Here is a 10761-nt window from a genome sequence, read left to right on the forward strand (position 1 = left end):
CCCAATACTAAATCGTTTGCAAGTAGTAACTGCACTCCATCAACAGGAATTTTGTCTACTATAGCTAAGATACAATTTCCTTTGTAGTACTTTGAATCTACACCTACCTCTAGTAATGGAGCTACATATAATGTATCAGGAAACCCCTAGTATCACATTACCTTTACACCTTTCTAATAAACTGTCAGGCAACACATCCTTCAAGATTAAAGATTGAGAAGCGCCTGTATCTCTCAATACCTGTACACTTATTTCCACCTTGTTGTCTAAACTGCACACTTTAGCACTTGATTTGTAAGGTGAAAATAAATCTCGCCCTCTTTCTTCACTGGGTACAATATTATGTACAGGACCTAAAGTTTGTAATAACAATACCTTTTTCTTGTTGTCCATCTTTCTGCTCCTACACATTGCTATCACATGTCCTGCCTTACCGCACCCCCAACATACCAGGTTACTTCGATCTCTCCGGGTCGGACTTGTGTTATGCACTTTCTGGACGTTAGGTTCGTTCTTGCTGTGGGAAAATTTTTCGTTGAACATTGGCTTTACCTGAAAACAAGTTAGATCGGTTAACTGTTCTAACAACAGGTTTATGGGTTAACACATATTCGTCTGCCATGGTAGATGCCAAATCCAAAGAAACTACTTGCTTTTCTTCTAAATGGGTCTTTATCTCATCAGGCAAGTTCTCTTTAAAATCCTCCAATAAAATTAACTGCTCGAGATCCTCTTTTTGTATCTACTGACCTCGATTCACACCATTCTACAAAGAGTCTTTCTTTGTTCCGTGCAAACTCTCTATAAGTCTGGTCTTGAGTTTTCCTTAGCTGTCTAAAGTTTTGTCTATAGGCTTCTGGGACTAATTTATATGCAGCTAACACCACTTCTCTCACTGCATCATAGTCGTTTGACCTCTCTAAAGACAACGTAGAAAAAGCGATTTGCGCTTTTCCAACTAAGACAGACTGGACCATCACTGCCCAAAATTCCCTTGGCCATTTAAGCGATGCTGCTATTTTCTCAAAAGCAATGAAAAACTTATTTACTTCTTTTTCATTAAATTTAGGCACCATCTTGCTATTTCAAAGCACTGGATCAAAAGTACTGGGTCCTTTCTCTTTTCACCTTTCCTCTCTTTCTCTTGCCTCCTAACTTAAGTACTTCTAGCTCATGTTGTCTTGCTCTCTCTTTCTCTCTTGCTAGTTCAAACTGCCTTTGTCTTTCCTTTTCCTCTAGTTCAAACTTCCTTGCTTTCTCCTTTTCTGCCAATTCTAACTCCATTCTCTTCGTTTCCAATTCAAATTCCTTTAACTTAACCTCTTTATCCATCTTCTTCAGTTGCACTTGTAACTGTAAACGTTTAAGCTCAACATCACCCAACTCTGGTTTCACTTCCACTTTTTCTTCTATATCTAAAGCTTGTGCCCTTTCCTCTTGCGCCTCTTCACCTTCACCTTGCACCCACTCATCATCACCTTGCGCGCTTTCCTCATCTTCACCTCCACTAGCTTCTCCCTCATTACTTTCCTGTAACTTGTTAACGATAGCAGCTAACATTTCATCTTTCTTAGTGGAGGAAGTATATCTTACACCTAAATATTGGGCTACCAATTGCAACTCTCTTTTCAGCAGACCGGGCAAGTCGGCTAAATAGGTTTCACGATTTAGAAATTCCTCAACCTCATAAATTGACTCAATCCTAATGGTACTCATCTTTACTATGTTGACAAACACTTAATGCAAAAATAACGCCTCTTTTATACTCCAATACAAAATGCACAGAAAACGATTTTACAGACAAGGAAAAAAAACTTTTAGTTTTTTTTTTTTTACATCCCGCTGAGGATGCCACTTTCTTTTATGTTACGATTTCACTTATTTGATATGCAACATTTATTCTCCATATGAACTCTCTAAAGACAATTTTATGTCAACCACTTAAGTCATGAAACTTTCTAATTACATTTCATTGAATAACTGCGGGATTCTTTCCATTCTTTAAAGTTAAATCATTATTACTCGAATTAAGTACTTTAAAAGAATATGTATACACAGGAATATTGTTACCTTAGAGTATACTGCTCCTGCTGATCAACCCTTAAACTTTCTGTGCACCAATAATGGAGTACAAAAGAGGATACATAAAACTACTACAAAAAAACAATAACAATTTATTATAAAATTATCCAACGAAATTAAATAGAACTATGAGTAACAACATATAATCAAGGTCTTCCAACAATTACTTCTCAAGTACTCAGTCGAGTATCAAAAGAACGATTATGGATATAAACATAAGGTTACTAAATGAATACATAACAGATTATTAACTAAACGGTTCAAAATTAACTATTATCAATTAAATGATGAGGATCCCAGTACAAACTTCTACGATGGTGATAGTTACTTTAAGAGTTACGTTTATGAGTAACTTTACGAGTTACTTTACAAGAATTACTCTACCGGAGACAGTACGACAGTTATCAATAATAACAATTTTAGGTCCAGAGCTTACAAATACAACGGGAGAGAGGGAATGTGCCAAAACATTAAATTACCACAAGCACCATTAACTGTGGAAACACATTGGCCAATACCTGGACCAACACCATCAAAGGCTTTCTACACCCTCGATCTTAAATGACAACAGCATACTCAGCTGTACACGAGTTATACAAAACACAGACTATCACGACGAAGGAAACTCTTAAGCCACACAATCACAAATGAATTGTTCTAATTCCAGGCTTACTCCTTCTACCGTCGGATAGTAAAAACAGTATACTTTACCCAAATCCTCAGGGCACAATATCAGACCATGGTCAATACATTCGTATAACCCCTTCCTATTAACCAGCACACAATTCCCTTCTCTCCGTTTAAACCATCGTCTCACCACAGGTGGACAAACTCTTGCTTCTGGCCTCTGTATCAGGGTCAACTATATCCACCGATACCTTCTGTCGTACTGCTCAACTAGACTTCTCGCGAGCCGTCCACTTCCACTCGGTATCTCGAATAGAAAACGTAAAAACAAGGGGATTAGTTGTTAAACAAGCAATATCTTACTCAACAATTACGAACTTTACGGTACTCAAACGTCTGTAAGGATCTTAAAGAAAAGAAACAGGAACAACGACAGACGTCTGATACCAACGCCATCTCTTGGCTAGAGTACAGTTATAAACAATGGAATTTTTACTAAAGTTCGTAACACCCCCATACTACTATGAAAAATTCTTTTTTTTTTTTTAAATTTTTACTTTATGAATTATAAACTCATTTGACAAGTATCAAAATTACTGGGATATAATATTACTTGAAATACAGTATCTACAATTCTTATTGTATACATGGATCAATAAATTTTAAGCACCTTAACATTAACAATCCTAGCTTTCTTACAACCAATAATGTTTACAATCGGGACAACGCATCCGCTACTATGTTGTCTTTTCCGGGTATATGGGCAATTTCTAAGTTGAACTGCTGTAAATACAGAAACCAGCGTGTTAACCTCTGGTTCTTATTTTTAAATTGGCTCAAGAACTTTAAAGGGTTATGGTCGGTCCTGACTTTAATTACATGAGTATTGCCAGTTAGATAGACCTCATAATGTTGAATAGCTGACCACAAAGCCAAAGTTTCCTTTTCAATTACAGAGTATTTACGTTGGGCATCTGTAAGCTTATGGGAGTAATATGATACAGGATGCTCAACCCCATTATTATCTTTTTGTGACAACACTGCTCCGATGCCATAATCTGAAGCATCCACCGTTAGTATGAAAGGATCTAAAAAGTTAGGGTTTTTAAGTACCGGTTTACTAATTAGTACAGACTTCAACTTTTCAAAAGAATCTTGACATCTACTAGTCCATGCAAACTTAACGTTCTTCTTTAACAGAATAGTTAATGGGACCGCTACTTCTGATAAATTGGGAACAAATTTCCTATAAAAACCAACTAACCTAAGAAACTGTCGAATATTTTTGCGGGACTTAGGATTTTCAAAATTCAAAATTGCCTTGATATTACTATCCTTAGGCGCTACAGTACCATTACCAACTGTATGTCCCAGATACGTTACTGAAGCCTTACAAAAATCCGATTTTTAAATTCACAGTTATATTGGCTTCTTTCAAAGCTACAAACAAAGCTTTCACATGTTTCTTATGCTCTTCCCAAGAATCATCATATACCACTACGTCATCTATATATACTATACAATTCTCTAAGTTAGCTATAACATTATTCATTAATCTTTGAAAAGTTGAAGCTGCGTTTTTTAATCCAAACGGCATTACTTGACACTCAAACAATCCATCACTTGTCACAAATGCAGAAATACTCTTGGCGTTTTCTGTTAATGGAACTTGCCAATACCCTTTACACAAATCAATTTTTGTTAAATATTTAGAACATCCCATCCGATCTACGCAATCCTCTAACCTGGGTAGTGGATAAGTATCTGAAACAGTTATCTTATTCACCTTCCGATAGTCCACATAACCTCACTTCTCCATCAGGTTTTAGGCACTAATAGCACTGGTGATGACCAAGGGCTATTACTGGGAGAAATTAATTTGTTTTTTAACATATAATCCACCTCTTTTTAACAAGTTCTTTCTTTAAAGGATTCATACGATAAGGATGTTGTTTAATTGGTCTTACATCACTCTCTAACTTTATATCGTGTGTAGTTACACTAGTTCTACCAGGTTATCTCCAAAAATACTGGCATGTTCCAAAATAATATCCTTCATTTCTTCTCTTAAATCTGGTTGCAGATGAGCTAACTTAATATCAAGTTATTTAAAATTTCAGAATTTCTTTTAAAGACACATCAACAATGGGATATACTTAATCTTGAATCACTTTCACTACATTTGTAGGCTTTACTTCACCCACGTGATAAGCTTTGAGCATATTAATATGAACTACCATTTGTTTTTCTTACGATCAGGAGTTGAAATTACATAATTTGTATTATTAATCTTTTTAATTACTGAATATGGACCCACAAATTTACTCTCACCAATATTACTCGTTTTTGTAAACAATAACAATACTAAGTCTCCTTCCTTAAAACTTCTATTCACTGCTTTGACATCAAATTTTTCCTTCATACTCTTTTGTGAATGAGCCAAGTGCTTTTAGCAAATTCCCATGCTTTATACAATTTACTTTTATTATCAGAAAACCATTCTACAATATCAGTTTCACTCTGCTCTTCTTCCCAACCTTCTCTAATTGTTTCTAACGGGCCCCCTTACAGTATGACCATAAATCATATCAAAAGGTGAAATTCCCAAACTATCATTAGGTACTGAACGAATTGCAAATAACAAGTACGGCAAGTTCTCGACCCAAAGGTTGCGTTTATCCAAACAAAACTTCTTAAGCATAGTTTTCAAGGTTTGATGAAACCTTTCTATTGTACCTTGAGATTCAGGGTGGTACGGGCTAGATAATTTATGCTCTATTCTAAAGTCACTTAACCACTTCTTAAACTGGTCCGAGGTGAAAATTGACCCTTGATCTGTTTGAATTATCTTTGGTAAACCTTTACTTGAAAAGAAATTTATTAAATGCCTTACAATGACTTTAGTCGTTGCCGATTTTATGGGTATAGCCTCAGGACACCTGCTTACTCTATCAAAAATAGTTAATAAATACTTAACTCCTGACGTGGCTACAGGCAAAGGCCCAACTATATCTAATAAAATATGGAAAAAGGTTCTCCTACTGATAATATTGGTTGTAACGGAGCTTTTGGGATGGGCTTATTTACTTTTCCTACCATCTGACATTCATGGCATTCCTTACAAAATCTTTTAATGCTCTCCTTCATTTTCGGCCAAAAGAAATTGCTAGCTATTCTATAAAAGGTCTTACTTATGCCTAAATGTCCTGCAAATAGGTTGTTATGAGCAAGTTCCATTACCTTTACTCTAAACTTTTCTGGCAATACAATTTGATTAGTCATCTTCCACTCCATACTCTTCTTCATTGGAACCCAAAGATTTACGAATTAATAACCCTTCCTTCATGAAAAATTGACTTCCTAGTTTATTTCCTTCTTTCATATTCCTTTTCAAAGCATTACAATCTTTATCTTTGTTTTGCTCTTCTATCAAATTTTCTCTAGTACAATTTAGATTGCCTACATTATCCTCAATTACTTTCCTTTCATCAATGTTATTGTCTACCACTAGAATAGGACTAGTCTCCTTATTAAACAACCTCCAAGTTCATCTTCATATAGCTTATCTTCAATTAAGCCTACGCTTTTACTTTTACACTCATCCTGCAACTCTGACTTAATCCCATTTTCCTCATTCTGAATTTCCTCACTTAACATTACATCCTCTACTCGTGGAAATTGATTTTTCACTCCCAATACTAAATCGTTTGCAAGTAGTAACTGCACTCCATCAACAGGAATTTTGTCTACTATAGCTAAGATACAATTTCCTTTGTAGTACTTTGAATCTACACCTACCTCTAGTAATGGAGCTACATATAATGTATCAGGAAACCCCTAGTATCACATTACCTTTACACCTTTCTAATAAACTGTCAGGCAACACATCCTTCAAGATTAAAGATTGAGAAGCGCCTGTATCTCTCAATACCTGTACACTTATTTCCACCTTGTTGTCTAAACTGCACACTTTAGCACTTGATTTGTAAGGTGAAAATAAATCTCGCCCTCTTTCTTCACTGGGTACAATATTATGTACAGGACCTAAAGTTTGTAATAACAATACCTTTTTCTTGTTGTCCATCTTTCTGCTCCTACACATTGCTATCACATGTCCTGCCTTACCGCACCCCCAACATACCAGGTTACTTCGATCTCTCCGGGTCGGACTTGTGTTATGCACTTTCTGGACGTTAGGTTCGTTCTTGCTGTGGGAAAATTTTCGTTGAACATTGGCTTTACCTGAAAACAAGTTAGATCGGTTAACTGTTCTAACAACAGGTTTATGGGTTAACACATATTCGTCTGCCATGGTAGATGCCAAATCCAAAGAAACTACTTGCTTTTCTTCTAAATGGGTCTTTATCTCATCAGGCAAGTTCTCTTTAAAATCCTCAATAAAATTAACTGCTCGAGATCCTCTTTTGTATCTACTGACCTCGATTCACACCATTCTACAAAGAGTCTTTCTTTGTTCCGTGCAAACTCTCTATAAGTCTGGTCTTGAGTTTTCCTTAGCTGTCTAAAGTTTTGTCTATAGGCTTCTGGGACTAATTTATATGCAGCTAACACCACTTCTCTCACTGCATCATAGTCGTTTGACCTCTCTAAAGACAACGTAGAAAAAGCGATTTGCGCTTTTCCAACTAAGACAGACTGGACCATCACTGCCCAAAATTCCCTTGGCCATTTAAGCGATGCTGCTATTTTCTCAAAAGCAATGAAAAACTTATTTACTTCTTTTTCATTAAATTTAGGCACCATCTTGCTATTTCGCACTGGATCAAAAGTACTGGGCCTTTCACCGCCTCCTAACTTAAGTACTTCTAGCTCATGTTGTCTTGCTCTCTCTTTCTCTGCTAGTTCAAACTGCCTTTGTCTTTCCTTTTCCTCTAGTTCAAACTTCCTTGCTTTCTCCTTTTCTGCCAATTCTAACTCCATTCTCTTCGTTTCCAATTCAAATTCCTTTAACTTAACCTCTTTATCCATCTTCTTCAGTTGCACTTGTAACTGTAAACGTTTAAGCTCAACATCACCCAACTCTGGTTTCACTTCCACTTTTTCTTCTATATCTAAAGCTTGTGCCCTTTCCTCTTGCGCCTCTTCACCTTCACCTTGCACCCACTCATCATCACCTTGCGCTTTCTCATCTTCACCTCCACTAGCTTCTCCCTCATTACTTTCCTGTAACTTGTTAACGATAGCAGCTAACATTTCATCTTTCTTAGTGGAGGAAGTATATCTTACACCTAAATATTGGGCTACCAATTGCAACTCTCTTTTCAGCAGACCGGGCAAGTCGGCTAAATAGGTTTCACGATTTAGAAATTCCTCAACCTCATAAATTGACTCAATCCTAATGGTACTCATCTTTACTATGTTGACAAACACTTAATGCAAAAATAACGCCTCTTTTATACTCCAATACAAAATGCACAGAAAACGATTTTACAGACAAGGAAAAAAAACTTTTAGTTTTTTTTACATCCACTGAGGATGCCACTTTCTTTTATGTTACGATTTCACTTATTTGATATGCAACATTTATTCTCCATATGAACTCTCTAAAGACAATTTTATGTCAACCACTTAAGTCATGAAACTTTCTAATTACATTTCATTGAATAACTGCGGGATTCTTTCCATTCTTTAAAAGTTAAATCATTATTACTCGAATTAAGTACTTTAAAAGAATATGTATACACAGGAATATTGTTACCTTAGAGTATACTGCTCCTGCTGATCAACCCTTAAACTTTCTGTGCACCAATAATGGAGTACAAAAAGAGATACATAAAACTACTACAAAAAAACAATAACAATTTATTATAAAATTATCCAACGAAATTAAATAGAACTATGAGTAACAACATATAATCAAGGTCTTCCAACAATTACTTCTCAAGTACTCAGTCGAGTATCAAAAGAACGATTATGGGTATAAACATAAGGTTACTAAATGAATACATAACAGATTATTAACTAAACGGTTCAAAATTAACTATTATCAATTAAATGATGAGGATCCCAGTACAAACTTCTACGATGGTGATAGTTACTTTAAGAGTTACGTTTATGAGTAACTTTACGAGTTACTTTACAAGAATTACTCTACCGGAGACAGTACGACAGTTATCAATAATAACAATTTTAGGTCCAGAGCTTACAAATACAACGGGAGAGAGGGAATGTGCCAAAACATTAAATTACCACAAGCACCATTAACTGTGGAAACACATTGGCCAATACCTGGACCAACACCATCAAAGGCTTTCTACACCTCGATCTTAAATGACAACAGCATACTCAGCTGTACACGAGTTATACAAAACACAGACTATCACGACGAAGGAAAACTCTTAAGCCACACAATCACAAATGAATTGTTCTAATTCCAGGCTTACTCCTTCTACCGTCGGATAGTAAAAACAGTATACTTTACCCAAATCCTCAGGGCACAATATCAGACCATGGTCAATACATTCGTATAACCCCTTCCTATTAACCAGCACACAATTCCCTTCTCTCCGTTTAAACCATCGTCTCACCACAGGTGGACAAACTCTTGCTTCTGGCCTCTGTATCAGGGTCAACTATATCCACCGATACCTTCTGTCGTACTGCTCAACTAGACTTCTCGCCCGAGCCGTCCACTTCCACTCGGTATCTCGAATAGAAAACGTAAAAACAAGGGGATTAGTTGTTAAACAAGCAATATCTTACTCAACAATTACGAACTTTACGGTACTCAAACGTCTGTAAGGATCTTAAAGAAAAGAAACAGGAACAACGACAGACGTCTGATACCAACGCCATCTCTTGGCTAGAGTACAGTTATAAACAATGGAATTTTTACTAAAGTTCGTAACAGGGCTCAAATGGACTTTTGCCCCAAACTGAGAAAAATGCTGCCGAATGGCAAGCAATTGATTACTCTGCATGGAAAATGGCCACAATCATGCAATTCTTCCATATTGCAGCGGTGGCCTAAATCGCCCGAATGGTAAAGGTGAAGCCTTGCGGGCTTTTTGGGGCTCAAATGGACTCTTGCCCGAAACTGAGAAAAATGCACCCGAATGGCAAGCAATTGATCACTCTGCTTGGAAAATAGCCACAATCATGCAATTCGGTCATGTTGCAGGGGTGGCCCACAATTTCCCGAATGGTAAGGGTATAGCCTTGTACGCATTTTGGGTCCCAAACGAAATTTTGCCCCAAACAGAATAAAATGCATCCTAAGGGTTAGGAATTAATTACTCTGAATGGAAAATGGCCACAATCATGCAATTCGTCCATGCTGCAGGGGTGGCCCAAATCGCCCAAACGGTAAGGTTATAATCTTTTGCGTTTTTTAGGGCTCAAACAGACTTAGGTGCTACTCTGAGAAAATTGCAGACTAAGGGCAAGCAATTGATTACTCTGCATGGAAAATGGCCACAATCATTCAATTCTGCCATATTGCAGGGGTGGCCCCAAATGGCCTGAATGGTAAGTGTATAGGTTTGTGCGTTTTTGGGAGCTCAAAGGGACTTTTGCCCCAAACTTAGAAAAATGCAGCATAAGGGGAAGCAATTAATCACTCTGCATGGAAAATGGCCACAATCATGCAATTCAGCCATATTGCAAGATGGCCCCAAATTGCCCAAACGGTAAGTGTATAGTCTTGTGTGCCTTTTGGGGCTCAAACAGACTTTTTCCCCAAACTGAGAAAAATACAGCGAAATGTCAAGCAATTGATCACTCTGCATGGAAAATGGTCACAATCATACAATTCAGCCATATTGCAGGGGTGGCCCAAAATTGCCAGAACGGTAAGTTTTATGCCTAATGGGCTTTTTGGGGCTCAAACGGACTTTTGCCACAAACTGAAAAAAATGCAGTCTAAGGGCAAGCAATTGATAACTCTGCATGGAAAATGGCCATAATCATGCAATTCGGCCATGATGCTGGGGTGGCCCCAAATGGCTAAAACGGTATGGGTATAGCCTTGTGCACTTTTTGGGGCTTAAACGGATTTTTGCCCCAAACTGAGAAAAATGCAACCAAAGGGCA

The 10761-nt window shown here is 37.1% G+C and overlaps 1 protein-coding gene across 1 annotated transcript; it reads right to left on the reverse strand.

Annotated features, from left to right (window-relative positions):
* Positions 1 to 1098: 1098 nt before the first annotated feature.
* LOC136837938 (DNA ligase 1-like) lies at positions 1099 to 1716 on the reverse strand. Its single transcript, XM_067102806.1, has one exon. It carries the CDS (start codon positions 1714 to 1716, stop codon positions 1099 to 1101), a length of 618 nt encoding a protein of 205 aa, XP_066958907.1.
* Between the last annotated feature and the right edge of the window lie 9045 nt (positions 1717 to 10761).

This window comes from Macrobrachium rosenbergii, unplaced genomic scaffold (assembly GCF_040412425.1).
Source record: "Macrobrachium rosenbergii isolate ZJJX-2024 unplaced genomic scaffold, ASM4041242v1 13902, whole genome shotgun sequence".
Taxonomy (NCBI): Eukaryota; Metazoa; Arthropoda; class Malacostraca; order Decapoda; family Palaemonidae; genus Macrobrachium; species Macrobrachium rosenbergii.

What these genes read in the sequence shown, in the direction of transcription:
- LOC136837938 (XM_067102806.1), bottom strand. Translation starts at nt 1,716, where the DNA reads ATGAGTACCATTAGGATTGAGTCAATTTATGAGGTTGAGGAATTTCTA.